This window comes from Syngnathus scovelli, chromosome 8 (assembly GCF_024217435.2).
Source record: "Syngnathus scovelli strain Florida chromosome 8, RoL_Ssco_1.2, whole genome shotgun sequence".
NCBI lineage: Eukaryota > Metazoa > Chordata > Actinopteri > Syngnathiformes > Syngnathidae > Syngnathus > Syngnathus scovelli.
In genome coordinates this window covers 12,357,561-12,378,998 of record NC_090854.1, presented here as the reverse complement: position 1 = coordinate 12,378,998, position 21,438 = coordinate 12,357,561, and the positions used below count along the sequence as shown (strand labels likewise).

The following is a 21,438-nucleotide window of genomic DNA, read 5'->3' as shown; positions in this document are numbered from 1 at the left end:
GCGGTGTTTGTCAGCTAATTAGCGACATGCATCAGCGGTACAGCATCTGTGATGCACACGCATGCACACAAACAAACGCTGGCGGCACTTGATGGGCTCACAGGAGCCTTGTGGCTAGTAATATGGAGAAAGAGGAGCACCTAAACCACACGTGATGAAGACGTTTCTGCATTAATACAAAGCAAGGGAATAAAAAGTACAATAAAGTCATTTGACAGGGCTGGGGGAATTGTCGCAAGCCTGTGTGGAAATCACACACCAAAAAAAAACTGTTGACGCTCCATCACCTTCATGCGGCATCAAAGATGGCATCCTGGTGGAAGCGTACAGCTCGTCAAATGTGCAGAAGTACACTAAAGAAGCCGGTAAACATTATCAAACTGTCTATGTTTGCTGCATGGATCTATTTGATATGACTTGGTCCTTCCTACTGTGTGCTCCTGCATATTTAGATTAGGCAGGCAAATATAAGCAATCCCCTGACGGGCTGGAGCTGAGTGGCAGGTATTTCAAAGTTTGTATTATTTCTTTTCCACTTCTCATGATGTTGCCATGACAACTTGAAGGTAACAGGAAATAGAGAGGGCGGGGGTGGGGGTGCGGGGGGGGGGGGGGGGGCTGCTACACGAGAAGAAAAATCACTCATACAATAACTGATGTGGTTGAATAGGTACACAAAAAAAAAAAAAAAAAAAACCAGGACTGGGTAGAATGCAATGTTGAAACTGAAGCCAGGATAAAGAGGAGCTGTGGCATCCTTATCATCATACTGCAAGGAACAGTGTGTCAAACCTTCACACCATTCATGATTTAGGGCAGGGGTGTCAAACTCATTTTTGTCGCGGGCCACAACGTAGGGCCAATATGACTGTCAGCGCCTTGTATTATATATAGTACAGGCTACTCAACAAACTGATGCATAACTGGTTTTGAAATCAGACACGATCAACAACTGTTTTAAAAAGAAGAAAGGTCATAAAAATTGCTAAGTATTTTTTTTTTTAAGTGGAGACAATTTAGAATTTTAATATTGACACATTAAGTCGATGCACAATGTGTCTTTCTGGGCCATATAAAATGATGTGGCAGGCCGTATCTGGCCCCTGGGCCTTGAGTTTAACACGGACTATTTTGGGTGTTAGGGGAATAAAAATACCAATACATGCATGACACTAGCTAAAAAGGTGCTGTTTGCATTTGTGATAAGTAGTGCAGTGTTCTTCTGGCACAAGAAAGATATCTGTTTGCACTGCCTGTCATTATCAACATGAAGATAACGTGCATTTTTCACAGGGGACAGGACAGGACGGAAGCGGCTTACTGTTATCGGGGACACTTCACATCCACCGCAACAGCACGGCCAGAAAGTCACACTACTGTTCGGACATGCGTGAGAGATTCTACATAGAGTGGTGACAGGGATATGATAAGTGGACAAGTTCTGATCTGAAACAGTGCTGAAGCTGGTCCCCAAGGGGGCACTGTGGACCAATTGTTCTTGTTTCAAGCATCATGGGCCGGTGCAAGCTTGTCGAGAGCTGACTTGACAAAGAGCAGAGCAGGCTATTACTTAATATTGCGCCATTTAAGTTGTTTTTATTTTGTACTCACCAGCTTCAGCCAGCAGCTGCTGGGGTGTCTCTGGGGAGAATAACAATAATGCAGGCTGGACAAGAGAAGACAAACTGCTCTAACTAGTTTAGAGAGTTGCATGCAGTCTGAGTGGATATGTGGGGACGAGGCAATCTCAATGAATTTGGGCTTGTATTTTTCTCCAAATGCTTTGACTGTAAGCGTTGGTGCTTTTTAAAATATATGCAAAGTGGCCCAACCACGTTGTAGCTTACATTGTACGAAGATAACCATTAAAATATAATATATTTGAAAACATAAATACCCATCATAGCACCCAAAACATATATTTTACCACATTGTGATAATTTGCTGCATAAAACTGTGTTTTACTATTCAAATGCAATATTTTTCACCCAAATAGAAGAATATTATTATTATTATCACACATCCCGTATTTTTTTTATGCATTATTCAACTGTCAGGTGATTATTGGTGAAAAGCCACACACATTCATTTAGCCTCTATAAAGTGACATTGACAGGCATCGCCATGGCAACGATTCCTCTGGTCAACTTAGAAATTAGTCTGACTGTGAGGAAGCCACTTGAGAAGCTGAGATGATTCACACTAGACTGGCAGACTCCATATTCCGAGATATATTTCAAAAGATGAGGATTTTTTTCCCCTTCATTTTTGTGTGTGTACCTTGAGGTGAATCATACAGAGTCATCAGAAGAGAGCTGTTCTCTGTATGAAAGTCATTTCAAGGCTTGGCCCGTTTCCTCAAACGAAATAAATAGCTTCTATTCTAGTCTCACACACAGATGGGGCATTAAACTTTGATAAAGCTGATGCAAGGAAAAACTAAGACCACTATATTTTTCTTAAACTCATCCAATTCCATCAAATGTGAACATCTGCTATGATGGAACTAAATGAGCATGTCCTTTATGAAATATAATATGAAAATTATAGTAGAAAATATACATTATATGCTTTTGAGGGGGACATTTTTGCATGTAAGGACAAAAGTTATTTTGTCATATTGTGAATTCTATTTTATTTTTTGTGTTCACAGTGTTCTGTTTTAAACAATTTATCAAGATGTAAAAAAAATCTGTTGCGTTTTTTTTTTTTAAACACCACGTTGAATTCAGTGTAATTTTGATAGTTTTCTGTAAATGATAGATGGCAATTAAGAATATGTGGCTTTCCACATTGCCTGCAAAACTAATAAAAATTGAAAGTAACAGATACAGGCAAAGTCCAAAAACTTCCCTGTGCCCCTCCATTTCCCCGTGGCTCGTTTGAAGAAAATAACCTGCCGAGTCATTCGACAGTTTGAGGATGTCGAATAAAAGTGGGCTAAGATTGTTTACCCGAGTGGAAATCCTTCAGGCGGGCATTTAATCTCACACTTCTTGTTTCATTTCTGATGTCGACTGTTGCAGACAGCCGTAACAGAGAAATACATTTTACTAGGAAAGCACTCGCACGCTCTCACGCACACAAATCTCAAAGTGCAACTTTGGTTTTTAGAGTTGAAATGGAAAAAAAAAAAAAACGCGGCAGTTTTCCTTTTCCGGTGTGGGTTTTTAACCGCATTTCGGGTAATGTGTCGAAACGCCGTCTGACCAAATGTTTTGCACTCGCGCACGCGACAGATGCACATCACTCCATCCCAGTCAAGTTGCCACATCCTTCACTGAGAGCAATATTTCATTTGGCTCGCAGACGCTTTTTATTTATTGTATTTATTCCATCTCTTGCAATGGGCCTTCACAATCATCTACACGGGGTTTTCTCTTCAGTTGGTGCTGCTCCATCCACAAAGACTGATCTCGTTTCTTGGCCCGACGCATCTTGAGCACCAGCACATATATGACCAACAGTGAGCAGAGTACAACAGCCATAGGAAGGCCGATCCATATGTGTAAAGGACATCCTGAGCCAGCTTCTGCAGAGACAGTAAAGTCACATGACTCCCTCATATTCCCAGATTTTTTTGTTTCTCACAATTATGACTCATGATATCAAGAGAAGTTACCTTGCAAATAGACGCTGACATTGGAATAACCGGAGCGCTCTACTCCAGCTCTCCTCCAGCCGTGGGAGAGAGAAGGAAGCCACTCTTCCACCTCGCAGTAATACAGACCACGATCCGCAAGAGTGGGCTTCAACACGGTGAGGCTGAATTGGTTGGGCAAAGCGTGACCGAATCTCAGTTGCTCTCGCCTCTTGAACCAAAAGTCTTTTAAAGTCGAATTTCTATACGATGTGAATACAGCGTGACGTTTGGTCTCTCTCTTCTCCTGCCAAAACCAGGTGACCTGGAACTTGGATTCCAGGCTGGATTGTTTGGTGATGTAACAATGAATGGTAAAATCCTGCGATGTGCTCACGTTTAAGGCCAACTCTTCCTTCATGATGGACAGGTTGTTTTCTGTCAAAAGGTAGCAGGAATGATGAAAGACGGTTAAACTAAATGGAGATTCACGGTAAATCTGCTGGGATAAAGTTGATCATTTATTTGGCCTGAAATAATTCAAAGCAGGAATAAAGACATACTGTATTTTCCGGACTATAAGGCGCACCTAAAAACCTAAAATTTTCTCAAAAGCCGACAGTGCGCCTTATAGTCCGGTGCGCCTTATATATGGACCAAATTCCTAAATTTAAACTGGCCCAAAGCATTGTGTCATGAAATCAATCGTAAGTGGCCCGCTGAAGACTATGAATCATGAATAAAAAAAACTATGGATCATTTTGTGATTATAAAGTAATTTGTTGCGTCTGAAGTTGAAATAAAAAAGATAAAATGGAGAATGATTTGGATTAAAAATCTGACATGATGCGTTAATGGTGCGCCTTATGTAAGGACAAAGTTTTAAAATGGGCCATTCATTGAAGGTGCGCCTTATAGTCCGGTGCGCCTTATAGTCCGGAAAATACGGTATTATGATCATACCTGCAATGTTCACAGACAATATGATGGGACCACCGTCAACCGAAGCCTTCTGCTCCCAGTGGCCTTCATGCCCAAGTTGAAACTGCTCCACCTGACAACGGTAGGTCCCACTATCCCCCTCGTGGATGCTTTGAATTTCAAGATCGAAGCTGCTCCGTTTGGGTCTGGAAAGACGAAGCCTTTGCTGCAAGCCGTGAAGACCCGTTCTTTCCGGATATCTCATTAGGCCCGTATGATCGAGCTCCAAAAGCGATACCGCAGAAGATCCGAGTCCGGTGTAGAACCAAGTGACTTTGTAGAAACAGGAATCACTGGATGCACCTGAGATCAGCTCACATTTGAGATGGACTCTGTCTCCTTCTTTCACAAGAACCTGCTGCTCTTTGCGATCCAAAAGGAGATCATTGGCTGGAAGAAGGAGGAACCCTCGTTAATTCGGAACAAAATAATGTGGGTGCATGAAACAAAAGATCTCACCAGGCTCAATGAGTGTCAGCTGAACGGTTCCAGAGACTGGGGGGAGATGGTACCATTCACCACGAGGATCTTGCAGCCACTCTATGACCTCACACACATAAACACCTTGGTCTGAAGTACGAGAATCCCGAATGGACAGCTCAAAACTAGGACCGTTGGTTTGCTGGCTGCTGATCCGCTGGTTTTGGCCCACGGTCGATGTTACTTGGGAGTTTCGATCCAAGCTCAAGATGGTCACATTTTGGGTCTGTTGCTGTAGAATCCAGGTGACGGCGTAGCGGGAAGATCCAGAGCGAGATGAAGTGACTAAGCATTTGATGGTGATGTCACTGTTGATATTTCTTGTTAAAGCAGGGGTGGGCGTCAGAATGAGGTCACTCGCTACGAGAAAGGGAAGAGAACGAAGAGGTTTTGTCCAAAATGAATTTTTTTCATCACCATTGTCAAATTGACAGTAATGTCATTTGAAAAATCACAAGAGTAAAGAATGCTTTAGAATAATTCATATGTAGCTGAGCTCATTCATCAGTTTTCATATTGAACATGTGGATCAGGACAGCATCGATGTGGGCTAGGCGAAAGCCGTCGCATGATTTCCAGCCAGAAAAAAAAAAAAGTCCCTACCCACTTCCTCCTTGCAGCTGAGACAGCCAGGTAATATTTGCACAACTTCTCCTCATTCTGGGCTCACCACATGCTTAAGCATTGTGGAAATTTGCACTGCTCGGAAATAGCAGAAATCACAGTCCTCGTCGTGTTCAATGGAATAAGTTGCTTCTCTTTTTTTCCATTTTTCCCAAAGCCTCATATATTAATCAATTAAGCCTTCAAAATGATTAGGACAATATAAAGTCCTATCATTTGTGGAAGACATTTTCTCCCAGCTGTGCATAAAATGGTTGGTTGGGTTGTCCTTGAGTAATTCATCATAAGATAATGGCTAGCCTGCTAGTAGATGATAGTGTGCTCTGCTTTTCGCTGTCAAAAGGAGCATGTGTGTGCCATTAATCTGAGCAACAGAAAAGTCAATTATTCAGACATTCCCTCAATGATTGTGTTAACTATATCTGAATTTCCACCAGGTCTACTTTGAATCAAACGTCGGCATGGTAATTAGTATTTTCTTCTCGACTGACATTTCACACACTCAACAAAATCGAAAATCATCATTTGAGTTATTCACGTGGTCTTTTTAATCGATCTGCCTTAGTCATATCGACATGGATTCGCTTAAGAGAGTTTACTTACCTGGGTTGTGCACCTTGACCGTGAGTAGGTTGGATGGTGGCAGCTTCTTGAACACGTTCTTCTGGAAAACGGACACCCGACACTGGTAGCTCCCGGCCTCCCTGTGGCTGGCACCATTGATGAGAAGGTAGTAAATCCTCTCACTGGGTTTGTTGTCAACCTTAAGGTGGTAGCGTTGCTGCTCCCCAGACCAGCTAATGGTACCGTCGTAGTATACGCTCAGGATGTTATCTAAGGTTGAGGTGTTCCGCTGCACGCTCCAAGAGAGCGTCGTGGTGAGACGTGGTGGCCCTTTGACACGGCACATCAATTCCACGTTGTCTCCAACAGTCGCAACGCTATTGCGGCTGATCAGATTCACACCCATAAAAGAATCTGGAACACAAAATGTCGGCGTTGGTAAGAATGAAGAGACAGGCTTCATGACCTGCAGTCTATGAAAACCTTGGTGCAAACCAAGACTGCACTAACCATCTTGATGATGTATCATACCAGCGGGGTGCCAACACGACAAGCAGTTGACATTCATAAATTAACCAAGCATATTGTACAGGTTGTCCTGGACTTGCGTGTGTACTTACCCATGGGGGTCACCGTCAACATGGTCCTCGCTGATTGGCTGTTAGTCCTGCTGTGACTGTTCCATTCAGAAACCACACAGTGGTACACACCCGAATCGTCAGGCGTGATTTCATCCAGCTCCAAGACAAAGATGTCCACTGCAGGTCGCGTAACTCTGACTAGATTTGAGAGCGTGACAGCAGACGTCTCCGCGACGCCCTCCTGACTCAGACCGATAATGTTGGCCAACGTAGACATCGACGCTACTTTGCGCTGCCAAGTGACAGAGAGCTGGTCCTTGAAGCCGTGCACTTTGCAAGTCAGGGTCACCGTGTCGCCTTCGTTGACATTCACGGTGTTTAGCATTTCGACCGAGAGTCCACTGGCTGCAATGGAAAGACATTTACTATACGGTGTGAATCCACTGTACCGTATTTTCCGCACTATAAGGCGCACCTAACACCCTCCAATTTTCTCAAAAGCCGACAATGCGCCTTATAATCGGGTGTGCCTTATATATGGACCAATATTGAGCCGCTACAGCAGGCGTGTCCAAAGTCCGGCCCACGGGCCAAATGTATATATCTTATAAATGGACAAAGTTTTAAAATGGGCCATTCATTGAAGGTGCGCCTTATAATTCGGTGCGCCTTATATATGGACACAATTTTAAAATGGGCCATTCATTGAAGGTGCGCCTTATAATCCGGTGCGCCTCACAGTGCGGAAAATACGGTAGTTGCATTTTGAGAATATTTTGATTGGCTGCCACACTCTTATTCAAGATATTCAAATTGGACATCTTGATTTCCAAGATATTTGTGGCAAAGGTTTTATCATTGGTGATAAACTTTCTGAAACCAGCCACAGAAACAGCATGGGCCCAGCCTTTATTCTGGAAATAAAAACATCACCTGAAGCCGAGATGCTAACAAGAAGGGAGTTGGAGTCTTGGGGTTCGCCTTGCACAAAACCGCCATGTTGTCTTTCTTGGGGCCACACTCTGCACATGTACCCTCCCTGGTCTTCAGTGTTGACAGGCTGTAAAACAAGACGGTAATCTCTGTCCCCGATCTTGCTGGCCCTGAGTTCTCCTTGCTTCTCTCGCAGACCGTACTCAGTGTTCACAGATAGAATGCCGGTGGGGCCTATTCGGGCCAGCTCGACACCTGCCCGCAGCCAAGCTACAGAGAAAAACCTCTCCAGGTTCTCTGTGTCAACACTGCATGTAAGCAGCAGCTCCTGTCCCTCCTGCAGAGATGTCTGCTGAGCCGACAGTCTCACCACCACAGAGACCTTGTCTGTTACCGACTCTGTTTCTGCCGCAAAAAAAGAGGAAATAAAATGAACATAGCGACATGAACAACACCACACATCCTGTCAAGCCAATGTAGAAGAAGAGCAAAAATATAGATGTCAACTCATACAGCATGTCGAACAGATGGTGTCACCTATACCCCGCTTAAAGGTGTTCCTCACAGATCCGTCCCAGATCCATTTCTATTCAGCATTTACATAAAGCAACGTGTTCTAAACGCGTGTGTACGATTTTTATGTAATGTATCTTTAACTTGTTTCTGATACTCTCAAATAAATATGGACTAGTCAAGTAACGAAATTTTATAACGATGGATGTCGTATCTGCTAAACAGACATGCTCGGTTAATTGAAGCCTTTATATCGTCAGTTGTACATTTGTGAATGATTGTTGGCGGTGTTGGCGAGTGCTTGCTCAAAAACAGCTGGGATTGATTTCAGCTCACCTGCAACACGAGATACGAAGTGCTATGGAAAATAAAAGGATGGATGTTTCGGTACCTCTGCCTTTGACAGCTAGAGTAGTCTCCTCTGCAGTCTTCTGAGTAAGCGAGTGCCAGGACAGGTCTGGATCCTCGATCCACTCTTGAGCTTCGCAGTAGATTCGGCCCGAATCTGATGGTTCCAAACGGTCGATCGTCAGCCTGTAGGTGGCCTCTCCGACTTTATCCAATCTTATGAAGCCGGCTTTGTAACGCTGTTGAAATTCTGGGCCAGGCCTTAATGTGAAGTCTCTGTCCAGGGAGATGATGAGCGTTGCATCGTCATCAGCACCTTCCTTGCGGAGATACCAGGCTACAGACAGATGGGTATGCTGGATGGTGTTGCTGGAAGCTTGGCACGTTAAAGTGAGCGTTTCATCCTGGTTATAGCTCAGCGAGGTGGAGGTGGCAGACGAAACGCTCAGGGAGTCGTCAATCACTGCGGATACATGAAATTATTGAAGCCTCATCATTCTAACAATGACAGTATTAGATGGATGGTGACTGATTACCTTTAACAATGGTTTGTACGCTGTAGATTCCATCATAAATATATTCCGGGTTGATCACCGCACAGTCGTACTCCCCTTCATCGTCTTTCTGAAGACTTTTTATCTCAAAGAGGACAGAGTTGGGTGATACATGTGTCAAAGTGATGTCGTTGCCTCTCTCGCGGTATATACTGTAACTAAAGCTTGGGTTTTCGGTGCTAATGATGTTCAGGACCATTGTATTCGCAGGCTTGGTCATGCGGAATTCAAATTCCTTCCTGGAGTTGACATTGGTGAATCCGCTCGTGTTGCAGGATATGGAGAGCAGAGAACCTGCCACACGGTACAGAGGTCCTGCCTGGATCTCAGTCAGCACTCTGGCATTTCCTGAGTGGAACACAGAAAAGAAAGTGAAATTTATATAGGTAGGTAGGTAGGTAGGTAGGTAGGTAGGTAGGTAGGTAGGTAGGTAGGTAGGTAGGTAGGTAGGTAGGTAGGTAGGTAGGTAGGTAGGTAGGTAGGTAGGTAGGTAGGTAGGTAGGTAGGTAGGTAGATAGATAGACTCACTCTCTACCACCTATATTAAACAAGTAATAAAAACAAGTAATAATAATGATAATAATAATAACAACAATTATAAGAAAACTACATTGTTTTTGACAAAATACTCATGTAAAAGATAATTAGGGCATACAAATATAAATCATATCTCATTATGATTAATCAAATCCTGGAGTGAATAAAGGTTTTTTGATGAACAATCAGTTAGCAGAAATTCAGTTTTTGAGCCCTTTGAAAAAATAATTGACGAAGAATTAATTTAAAAAAAAAAAAAATTAAGTTTAAAAAAACAAAATCAGAATTGGACATAGCTTTGTTTCAGTAATATGTATATAAGAGTTTTATATAAATGTTTTATTTAAAAAATAAAAATAATTATATGTATTATTATTTATTTATTTATATGCTCACACTTTAAATAATCTTCAGAGTTATCAACACGATTCCTCACTAGAGTCTTTTTCAACTTCAGGGATGAAATGAAGTACATACCGTGGTGCAAAAGTGTTGCCATACACAGGAGCAAACAAGGAGTCCATGAGTAGAAAATCAAGCGCAACATCCTGAATCAGCTTGTTGACTGTGTCAACATAACATATTGTGCCTGTATGCGTTCCTGCATCATTTTAAGTGGCTTCTGCTTCCTGTTAGCATCTTACAGGAAGTCTCAGATATATCCTGCACAAAGCCACAAACTGACCACAACAATACGTAAATCTGTCACTCACAACTAAATGTCCCTTTGCAGGATGTGAGGGGTTATTCTAATACTGTACAAAAAAACAAAACAGTTGTCATCTGCATTAGGTTGGATTTTCTAAATATTTTTTTTGTAATAGGTTTCCTTCATTGCCTCAATGCTGAGGTGATAAAAGGCAGAAAACACATAAATACATATATAAAAATATATAATAAATGTCATAATCTGGAGTGAAGACTCATCAAATGACTCTTGAAAATTTAAATGGGACATTTTCAGCAAATGCTGCAACGATATACTTAATAAATGATAATAATAAATGAATAAATAATTTGCAGGCTGTTTGTAATGACAACAGTGGCACTTAGTGGGCAAGGAAGTCAATCGCAGTACCAACAAAATACCCACCTGGAAGACATTTAGACGATATTCAGAAATCACAGTTACAAAAGCAATATGTACTTTATGATAACAAATTGAAATGGATGATGTGACAATAACCTTTGTATCTGGAGCAGGAAATTATGTTATTTTTTTTCTCTAAATAATGAAAACATTCTATGGTCAACAAAGTTGAAAAAAAAAAGCGAGGTTATGTAACATATTCATCAACATTTAATCATTTTTACCATTAAATAAAATACAGTATTTGTCACATTATTTGTCACGTTTATTACTGCATAAAAAGAATAGTCTGCTTTTGTAATTTTACTTTTCTATAATATGCTTTATATTACAACAGCATCAAGTATTTATTTTACTTTTATTCATCATTAGATATTGTTAAATTAATTCATTGAAACATTTAATACAATAGATTTGCCTATATTATTAAGACAAAAGAAATATAGATAATTATGTGGACTATAGAATAATAAAAATAAAATCTGGTACTAATCACATGTGACACACAATTTTAAAATATATAATCCAGGCTTTTGTAGTATACTTTTTTAAAGTCCTCTATAGTGTCTCTAATGATTTGTCCCCGTGTGTTATACATAGGGGGAATTTTCTCAACCTAAATAGAGGAAGTGTCTAAAGACAGACGTTGTTACATAACTAAGTTGATAACAACAGAAATAGGAACTTTGCAAAGCAGCTGCAAGAAAGAGCAGCACATTTACAAGAAAACCACAGCGGTACATTTTGTGCATTTTTTCAAGCAGTGCAGGTGCACACCCGATGAGAAGTTTTGTGCAGGAGCTTCAAAGGAAAGATGAGCGACTCACTAGAGAGGATGACAGAGTGTCCCTTGTCTCTCGCCGAGGAGGACTCGGGTCCAGATAAGGAGTGCGGCACAGAGTACCGCTGGGAAGATGGAGGTCTGCCCGCGGCACTGCAGAGAGGCATGGAGGACTTGCGAGTAAACCTCGAGTTGACTGATGTGGTCGTGTGTGTACAAGGACGTGACTTTCCTTGCCACAGAGCCATCCTTGCTGCGGCCAGTCAGTACTTCAGGTAAAAGAAGAAGAAAAAAAAAGCGGTGTGGTGGGGTGGGGGGGTGTATAAGAATAAAAGCTGAAGGCCCTTACACTGTTCTCATGGTGAATCATTGAAATGATCACTAAACGAGGTCAATTCTCTAAGATCTGCTTCTGATTGGCCTGCTTAGCGTACTTCACATTTATATAAGTGAAACTGTCGAGGTGGAACTTTAGAAGAATTCTAGGACCAATTCCATGGATGGACATGACTGCAAACTGCTGCAATTCTGAGTATGGGAAAGGCCTCAAAAGTGCAATTTATCTGCTCAAAAAAAAAAAAAAAAAAAACTTCGAGGACATAGCAAGACTTGATGGATTTTGCTGTGTTCAGGGCCATGTTCTGCAGTGGTTTGAGAGAGAGTCAAGAGGAAAGGGTGGAAATGAAAGGACTGGACAGCGAGACAATGCGGACTCTTCTGCAATATACTTACACCAGTCGGGCCCTCCTCACTCACTCAAATGTGCAGAGTGTACTGGAAGCAGCCAGTCAGTTTCAGGTGAGCAATACCTAAAAGCACCACTGGAAGACAGTATTGCGATGCAAACTTTCCTGTTCACTCTGTCAATTAAACTACCTCAAAGGGTGAGCAATAACGATATTGTAGTTGTTGTGGTCAGCAGTGCGATACAATGAAGAACTTCTTTAAACCTATGGCAGTTAATAAATGGAAATATGTTGATGAAAAAAATGTTTGTATATTATGACAAGATTTACAAAATACTACAGCTGTAAAAAATGTATTTCCTTTCTGTCTAAAACAATATATTTCAAGCAATGCCGTAATTCTGATCTATCACTCGGTTCCCAACTGGTTGTGCAAGATCATGTTTGCAATAGAAAAAAGGAAGTAAGAGTTTCATACTTGTGTAACAAAACAGGTTAAGTTAGGGCATTTTTTTTTCTTTATCCTTCCTAAAATTGCTGTATTTGTTTGTGTTGTTTCTCGTAGTTTTTGCGTGTGGTGGATGCGTGTGTTGGCTACCTGAGCAGATCCCTGCAAGTGGATACTTGCATTGGCATCCTCAACCTGGCGGATCGCTACGACCTTCGCACTCTGAAGACCAAGGCTCAGGACTACGTCGCCTCTCAGTTCTCCCAGGTGGTCGAGCAGCAGGAATTTGTGGAAGTGGCGGCCGAGTCACTTGGGAACATCCTGCAGAGGGACGATCTGGATGTTAAGTACGAGGAGTGTGTTTTCGAGGGCCTCATGCGCTGGGTGAGAGCCGAGCGGGACGAGCGGCGCCACTTACTGGTCGGGTTGCTTTCGTTCGTGCGGCTGCCCTTGTTGGAGCCGGCGTACTTTGTGGACAAAGTGGAGGGTGATGAACTCATCCGCAGCTGCAGCGAAAGCTTTCCTCTGCTGCAGGAGGCCCGCATGTTTCACCTGTCCGGGAGGGAGGTTAGTATCAGCATATGGACGAAAGCAGGGGTGTGCAAACTTTTTCTTCCAAGGCTGCAAAGGAATTGTATGTGATCATAAAATTTCTTGCTTTAGGTGGTTTCTGAACGAACCAAACCGCGCATTCGCCACTTCCTGTCAGAGGTGTTCCTCATCATTGGAGGCTGCACCAAAGATGACCGCTTCATTTCTACCGTCACATGTTTGGACCCACTCAGACGCAGCAGGCTCGAGGTTGCTAGGTTACCGGGATCACGCATGGAGGAGGAGGCTCAGAACAAGAAATGGGTGGAGTTTGCTTACACCACCTTTCGCAATGAACTCTATATATCTGGTGAGACGGTAGTTTGTATATATTTTAACCACTGCCACCAGAAACTGTTGATTTTCAAGAGACAGGACAGCCCCCAGAAAACTGTCAGGAGATGTTTTCTAGAATTATTAGACATTTAAAAAAAAAAAAAATCAGCTTCCAACTTTAAAAAAAAAAAAAAAAACGTTTTGGGGAAGGCTCTTTTGTGTTCCCAATTCAGAGTAAGGTCCAAATAAAACATGGTGTGGCAGGACTTGCACAAAACCAGAAAAAATAGAAAGCAAGCAGGCCCATTCTCAAACCAAACATCAAATTCCACTCTGGGCGAATGGACAAAAATTGCCATGTGAGGTACGTAAGTAAAATGTTTCTTGATTGCTCCTGTAGGAGGTAAAGAGACCCAGACAGATGTTTGGAAATACAACGGTGCTCTGGACAAGTGGATTCCAATCGAGCCTCTGACGACAGGCCGATGGCGGCACAAAATGGCTGTCCAAGGCGGGAAGGTGTACGCACTAGGCGGGTTCGATGGCGTGCGTAGGCTCGATTCCGTCGAGGCCTACGACCCTTTTCACAACCGTTGGACGCAGGTAAGCAGGCACTCAATTTCACACTCATAGTGGCCTGAAGGAAGTAAAGTTAAACAATCCTGGTCCATGTATATAAAGACAAAAAAATATAGCTTTCCTATCTGCGCAGGTGGCGCCACTCGCAGTGGGTGTGAGCTCCTTTGCTGCTGCGAGCTTCGACAGGTGGATCTACGTGATCGGTGGCGGGCCCAACGGAAAGCTGGCGACAGATTTGGTTCAACGTTGGGAACCCGGAACGGACATTTGGGAGCGGCGGGCGCCGATTCCCATCGAAACCAAGTGCACCAATGCTGTCAGCTTCAAGAATTGCATCTATGTAGTTGGCAAGTTTGAGCCTATATGTAAACACTGCAATTCATGTGGGACAGGGACGGAGCCCTGTGGTACACATTTTTGGGGTATTGCCTTTATGAAAGGTTTAAAATCGAAATATGCCCCAAACTATGAGCCCAAAACACTTAAATATCATTTCAAAGTCATGTTGTTTTAACCAAAATAACATTGTACCGAAATTGAAATTTACAGAAAAGGCCGTAAAAGGCAATGCGCTCATTCAATGAAGGTTTGTCCTACTCTTTGTCCCCACAGGTGGCGCCATGCACAGCATATATTGCTACACCCCTCAGTCAGACTCCTGGTCTGTTGTGACAGGTCTAGGCGATAGGGCTAGCTGCGCCATCGCTGCCTGCAACAACAAACTCTTTATCACAGGAGGCCGCGATAACAAGAACCACGTCATTTCCACAGTCATGTGCTGGAATGTGGATGAAGGAGTCTTGACAGAAGAATGTGCTTTGCCCGTGGGCGTGTCTCACCACGGCAGTGTCACTCTGCTCAAGTCCTACACACACATGCACAGAGTGGCACCTGTGTCTGACCACCAAAGAACTTGAAACGAATGACATTGGGTGTCCCTTTAGCCCAGCGAGAGACAAAATCTTGGAGCTCCTGAACTCCTCTGATTCAGCTATTGTTGGAAAACTCCTTGCACGGATATCATCATCTCGATACCTGGCCTATGGACTTCAATTGAAGTCAAAACGTTTCTTTTCACTGACATGTTTTGGTCGAAACACGGTTGTCTTCTGATTAATATTCATTTGTGGATTAGGAATTATTAAGACGAAAAGAAACTTTTGCTAATTTTACCCAAACAAGTACTTATATTGTTGTTCGTGAATGACAACATGCTCTGTGGAAAATGGTGAAGTGAATCTGACATTAATTTTGTTTGTTCTGGTCCCAGTAACCTGTTGCAATAAGTATACCCAAGATGCAGATGTGTTCTTGCGTGTCTGTCCAAAGAAAAAAAACAAAGAAGAAACCAGGAAATGTTCTATAATTGCAACTGGTCCAACCAGTCTGCGAAAACAAGTGTTAGAGTTCAGTTCTAGGTGCTGCAACCATTCAGTGCCACTCCACAAGGAGCAGGTTGAAAGGCTCACCAAAAAACTCGAAAGCTCAAAATCTTTACCCGTTATGGTTAAACAATATAGTTTGGTTAGTCTTTTGTACCATCTCCTCGCTTTGGGTAAGTTCTGTCATTTCTTAGTGTTTACCTTTTTTTTACATTATTACTGTGAAACTGCAAATGTTCTCCTAAATCTGATATGGATTTTGATCGCTTTGTTGATACTTGGACAACTGAAACAGTCCTTGTGTCATCAACATGATGTCATACCAGCAGACAGGGGGTATTATTAAATTTGTTATCTTTATGTATTAACCTAGCAAATAATTTAAAATGATTTACAAAACATTTTAAAAAAATGTGCATTAAAACATTTCTAAAAAGGCAATCTGAAAATCCAGTTTTCGTGTTTTGGCCCCTGTAGCTTGGGGACCCCTGGTCCACCAGTTCACACAAGGCCTTTCTGAAATATTATATGTTTGAATGCTTGATGACAACCATGGAAATATCCTTTAGAAGAAATCAAGAAATGTGCTTTACCACCAAAGGCTCGGTAAACATGCCCAACCAAATTCCATTCCTATTGCAAGTGATTGTTTACTAGTGACATCACCTGTTAAGTGAAGGGTAGGTTTCACTTTTAACCTCTGCTCACTAATTTGATGTCAGGTTAATCAGGTTAAGTTAATCACATGGAATGATTCACAGATATCTATGGACGTATTTGTTCAGCAGTTTTGTTTTGAGTAAGTTCTAGTAATTCTTAATGTTTTCTATTTGTCCCACATTAGTGTCATATTTCTGTAAAAAAAAAAAAAATACTATAACTGGATGACATGAATTTCCCTGCCTGCGCCTTGATCAAATACATTAGACCAACTGCGCTACAAAATAGACCTCCTTTTATTCTGTCTAAAATTGAATCTACTGTATAAAATCAAATTTCCAGATGCACTTGGAGGTGAGGCAGAAACGCCCAATGAGCTCATTGGTGTCTCATGACAGAATCAAGTATTGTAGCTCACACACTAATGTTCCCCTCTTATTAGCATGCCAACGCAGACCGCAACTTTGACACTCCTGGTGATTAACAATCATGATAGAGAGATAGGAACAGTCCTCAAACATAGAAAATGTGCATTTCGCCTCACAGAAGTACTTTTTTTTTCATCCTTCCTGCATGTACCAGTCTACATTTGTCCTCTTTTCCATCAGTAGTTACTTTCATCTATCTATCTGTGTCCATCTCTCCAGTTGCCCCTTCCCCAGATTCTGCACGGCATCTGGAATATGTGCTCAAGGGCCAAGAGATAAACTTTCTGCCGTCTATCCCCGGAAAACCTGATCTACTCGGGTGGATACATGATGGTAGAGATGTGGTGTGGTTCGATCTGCAGATGGGCAAAGATGTTTTTCCTCCATACGAGGACAGGATCACTCTGGAGCAAGAATCTGCAAGGCTCACCATCAAAGATGCCACATATGAAGACAGCGGAAACTATGACTTAAAGCTGATGATAAATGAACAGCATCATCGTTTAAAATACAGAATTGAGGTTATAGGTAAGTCTATTTTTCCATCTCTGTGCACTAAATATGCAGCAATTTTTCTTTCTTTCAATTTCTTTCATTATTGCGTGATGATGACCGCGATATAAGGAAAGCTCAAATTTCATGGGCTTGAGCCTATTTTAGCTGATTTTGGGCAAGAGGTTGTTAGAGATTCGCTCACTCCAACTTATTTTGCAAGAACCACACGGGAGACAAGCAAGTTCTTTTAGACACCTGCAGGTGGAGAGCTCACCCGTTGAAGGAATGAAGTCTACACTCTCCCTCCTGCAATTAAGGGCCAAGAGATAAACTTTCTGCCGTCTATCCTCGGAAAACCTGATCTACTATAAGAGTAGGCTGAATAGGAAGTCAAAGTCAAAGTCAAAGTCAAAGTCAAAGTCAGCTTTATTGTCAATTTCTCCACATGCCAAAGACACACAAAGAAACCGAAATTTCGTTCCCCCCTATCCCACGGTGACAAGACATGGCTCACAACAGACAAACAAGTAAACAAGTATAACAAAAGTGTGCTGAATAAATAATGAATAAATAACACAACAATAAATAAATAAATAAGAGGAGCAGAAAAAAAAGGAGCAAGTGCGCATACAGCAGACATTCCCGAAAATAGCGCAACAGTGCCGCACGCTACGCAGAAGGGGGTAGCGAGTTCAGGGCCCTAACAGCCCTTGTCCTCTAGTCAAAACATATCAGGGGGTGTTTTACGACTTTGTGTAAGATGCGACAAGCTAGGTTATTTATTACCGGTTGCATTCCAACATAATCATACGATAAGGATAGTTTGAAAAACCGTAAGGCGGCTCGGCGGCGCACTGGGTAGCACGTCCGCCTCACAGTTAGGAGGGTGCGGGTTCGATTCCACCTCCAGCCCTCCCTGTGCGGAGTTTGCATGTTCTCCCCGAGCCCGCGTGGGTTTTCTCCGGGCACTCCGGTTTCCTCCCACATCCCAAAAACATGGTAGGCCGATTGATCACTCCAAATTGTCCCTAGGTGTGAGTGCGAGTGCGAATGGTTGTTTGTCTCTGTGTGCCCTGCGATTGGCTGGCAACCGGTTCAGGGTGTCCCCCGCCTACTGCCCGATGACGGCTGGGATAGGCTCCAGCACGCCCGCGACCCCCGTGGGGACTAAGCGGTTCAGAAAATGGACGGTTGGATGGATGAAAAACCGTAACAGAAGTGACTGACCTTTGATCAACTGATAAGCGGCCTGAGGGCACTATCGACAAACATTCATACTCACAATCACACCTTTGGACGATTTGGCGTCTTCAATGAACAGCTGACTGTGCTTTCCATTTACGATCACATTAACTGTTGCTTCTTTGCTTGTTTGTTTACAGACAAAGTAAACCAACCACACATATCGTGTGTGTTGACCAGCCCAAACAGAGTGTTGCTCGTTTGCTCAACAGACTCCAAACATCCCGACTTATTGGAGTTTAAGTGGAGGGCAAATGGAAAGGAGCATCCAGGACCAAACTTGCAAATAAATGTGAGGGGCAAACATGATGATCGAGTTTATAGTTGTGACGTGAGCAACCCTCTGACCAAGGAAACGGCCACTTTCACTGCCGGCGACTGCTTCCTGGGTAATCAACATCAATATACGAGCAACCGGAAGATTCCAAATATGTTTATTTGAATGACATTTTGAACGAATGTATGCTGAGATGTTGGAATATTTCGAATCTGTGCAGATAAGCCATCAGATGGTCCAAATGACATCCTCAAAAGTAAAACAACAGCTTTACTCATTGGCGTCATCATCATATTGATCATCATCATTGTGATCGTCATTACGGTCGTAGGTTTGCGAAAAAAAGGTAAAGGTGCTTATATGCAAACAGAAAAAAAAAAAACACAAAAAAAAATCTTCTGGTCTTAAACTATGTTTTTTATTTCACCAAGAAGTGAAAACCTGTCTGTGGTTTCTTGCAGCACGTCTTGAGAGATTAAAGAGCTGTGTTTTGAGAAGAAAAAGTTCTACGTCTGAAGGTATGTTCGAGTCGAAGTTCATTTCCAATCGACTTGATTATTGTGATTACGCTAACAGATAAGTTTCATCTTTCTTCATAGGACTGCTGGATTCAGATGAAAACATCAAGCGTCCAAACGCTTTATGGGATCTGGATTTATGTGATGCACTGAAGCCATACGGCATCATAATTCACGGCTGCATCGATGTACTTACTCAACTTGTATTTTGGCTCAAGGCAGACAACACCTCCAATGCTCCTGAAGTCATTGCCAACCATGTCTTAGATACTGTCAAAGTTATTGAGGGGTGTCCACAACAGCTGCTGGCTGACCCACACCCGGAGAACATATACATCAGAGAAGTGAAACGTTTCTTGCGTGGGAAACAGAACTACATTGACAAATGTAACACAACCAATGAACAGATGGACTCATGGTTGCTGATCCTATGTGAGCAAAGCGTTGAGAATTGGACAAAGGTTTTCCAAAATCTCAAAGAAAATGGACATTTCACAGGGAGTGACACGGACAAGGAGCTCGTACAGTTCTGCTTCCTCAAACCCATCCAGGTAAATGGACGGCTTTACATATCCTGTCATCATTCAAATATGATAGAAATGATATTTTCAAATGACTTTTATTTACTTTTAAAAAGAACATTCGCATATTTGAATTATAATAACCTATCACATTTATATTGTATATGATTTTTTTTCTTTTCATTTAGGATCAGCTGAATGGGCTTTTAAGAGACTGGAACACACAGCGGATGCTAGAAGCTGCAAAACACAAACTCCTGAATGTCTCAAGAAAGGCTGCCAACCTGTGCAAGGAGAAGTATCATTTTAAAGCACAGAACCCCAATAATGAACCATCTTATGAGCGCTGCAGACTCATTATGGCTGAAAATGGATGGAATGAACCAGAGAATGAAGGGGCAGCAGCAAAATTGTATAAAAAAATGAAAATTCAGATGCAAACAGAAACATTTGAAGCCAGAGACGTGCACGCTGACAACAGAATAGGGAGGGCAAGAGCACAGGGGGAGAAGGAGAACAAAACACAGGCAACCAGTCAGAACACAAAAACACAAACAAAGTCACTCACGTTTGAAGTATGAGCTTGTTTAGCCTGACTAGTGGTTCTACATTCTTTTATAAATAGTAACAGGTGGGACGTATTATACTAACTATGAAATAACTTTTGCTGAAATTATATGTAAAATGTGATACATTTCCTGCACCATCCCGATGATCTCTCAAGGCATGAAAATGATTGGGCAAAGATTCATTTGACATTATTTGGAGGGAAAAGAAATTAGGTCACCATAAAGGCAAAGCAGTCTTCGGATATTATTAAAGTATGAGAGCAGCAAAAGACTTCTTTGGAAATCGCTGCTTGAGTGCCTTCTGGTGAGGTGCAGGATGCTGCTGATTTTCCTATTTTCTTTCTTTAGTTACCCGAACATGATTGTGCTGCTCTGCTTCAACAGTGTTAAATTAATATGAAGGATTTTGTATTTGCATGTATATTTTTTTCATTGTCACTAAATGTTAGTTTTAGGACTGACATGTTTTGCAGCCTATGATGTTAAGAATAACCACAGGTAAAAATAGTCTAATTTCTACTTGGTTGCGTTGGTTGCGTAAAGTTACCGTGCAAAGCCGTGAGTTGGATTTGTGAGTACAATGCATGTATTGTATGAGGTAACACTGTTGCCGTCTGGTCCAAAAGCAGCTTGAAACGTAAATAATTCTACTGGTAATGGCCGGAATTATGAAAAAATAAATAAAAGAAAACCTCGAGAATGTTGTGTGACTCCTTTTCCTGGTCTTTGCTGATCGGTCTTCATTGAAAGGAGCCCAAGCCTGCTCTGCTGGCTGAAATGCACCTGTTTTGTTTTTTGCAAGCTTGACTCTCATAAGGCAAAAAGAAAAACAGTTGCAAGCTTCCTGTTGTAAACATTAAGACACAAAACGATATCAAGGGGAATAAACATGCTATTGACACATATTTAGATCATCTACCGACTTTTGAAAATTATGTCCTCCCGCTCATGGTTTGAAAATCTAAGCTCGGGCACCAGCGAGAAATTCTTTCACTTTCAAACCACACCCTCGGTCGTTTGCTGTCACGCTGTCAGTGGAGCAAAACGTCATTTGTATCACATACTTTAAGAGGGACAAGAGCTGATCGGTGATTCGCTTTTGAATATTCTAAGATGGTCTACCAACATGCTATGATCGATTATCATCAAAATGTGTTCAAATAAGTTTCATGGGCCATATTACATTGTATTTGGGGAATT

General features: G+C 42.1%; 3 protein-coding genes across 3 annotated transcripts; 2 read left to right on the top strand and 1 right to left on the bottom strand.

The window, feature by feature from the left end:
- Positions 1 to 3,260: 3,260 nt before the first annotated feature.
- On the bottom strand, positions 3,261 to 10,340 carry LOC125974105 (immunoglobulin superfamily member 2). The gene is made up of 10 exons (XM_049728985.1): positions 10,173 to 10,340; positions 9,141 to 9,506; positions 8,648 to 9,067; positions 7,744 to 8,148; positions 6,850 to 7,215; positions 6,269 to 6,643; positions 5,021 to 5,401; positions 4,544 to 4,951; positions 3,623 to 4,018; positions 3,261 to 3,532 (listed from the first exon to the last, which is right to left on the bottom strand). Exons 1-10 carry the CDS (start codon positions 10,240 to 10,242, stop codon positions 3,330 to 3,332), a joined length of 3,390 nt encoding a protein of 1,129 aa, XP_049584942.1. The 5' UTR covers positions 10,243 to 10,340; the 3' UTR covers positions 3,261 to 3,329.
- Positions 10,341 to 11,460: 1,120 nt separating this feature from the next.
- On the top strand, positions 11,461 to 15,318 carry LOC125974107 (kelch-like protein 6). Its single transcript, XM_049728989.2, has 7 exons — positions 11,461 to 11,841; positions 12,199 to 12,364; positions 12,818 to 13,267; positions 13,364 to 13,601; positions 13,968 to 14,170; positions 14,280 to 14,493; positions 14,759 to 15,318. Exons 1-7 carry the CDS (start codon positions 11,600 to 11,602, stop codon positions 15,061 to 15,063), a joined length of 1,818 nt encoding a protein of 605 aa, XP_049584946.1. The 5' UTR covers positions 11,461 to 11,599; the 3' UTR covers positions 15,064 to 15,318.
- Positions 15,127 to 20,938, top strand: LOC137840559 (uncharacterized). Its single transcript, XM_068651701.1, has 7 exons — positions 15,127 to 15,701; positions 16,836 to 17,144; positions 18,494 to 18,742; positions 18,851 to 18,976; positions 19,092 to 19,148; positions 19,230 to 19,699; positions 19,858 to 20,938. The coding sequence occupies exons 1-7, from the start codon at positions 15,350 to 15,352 to the stop codon at positions 20,248 to 20,250; spliced, it is 1,956 nt and encodes a 651-aa protein (XP_068507802.1). The 5' UTR covers positions 15,127 to 15,349; the 3' UTR covers positions 20,251 to 20,938.
- Positions 20,939 to 21,438: the final 500 nt, after the last annotated feature.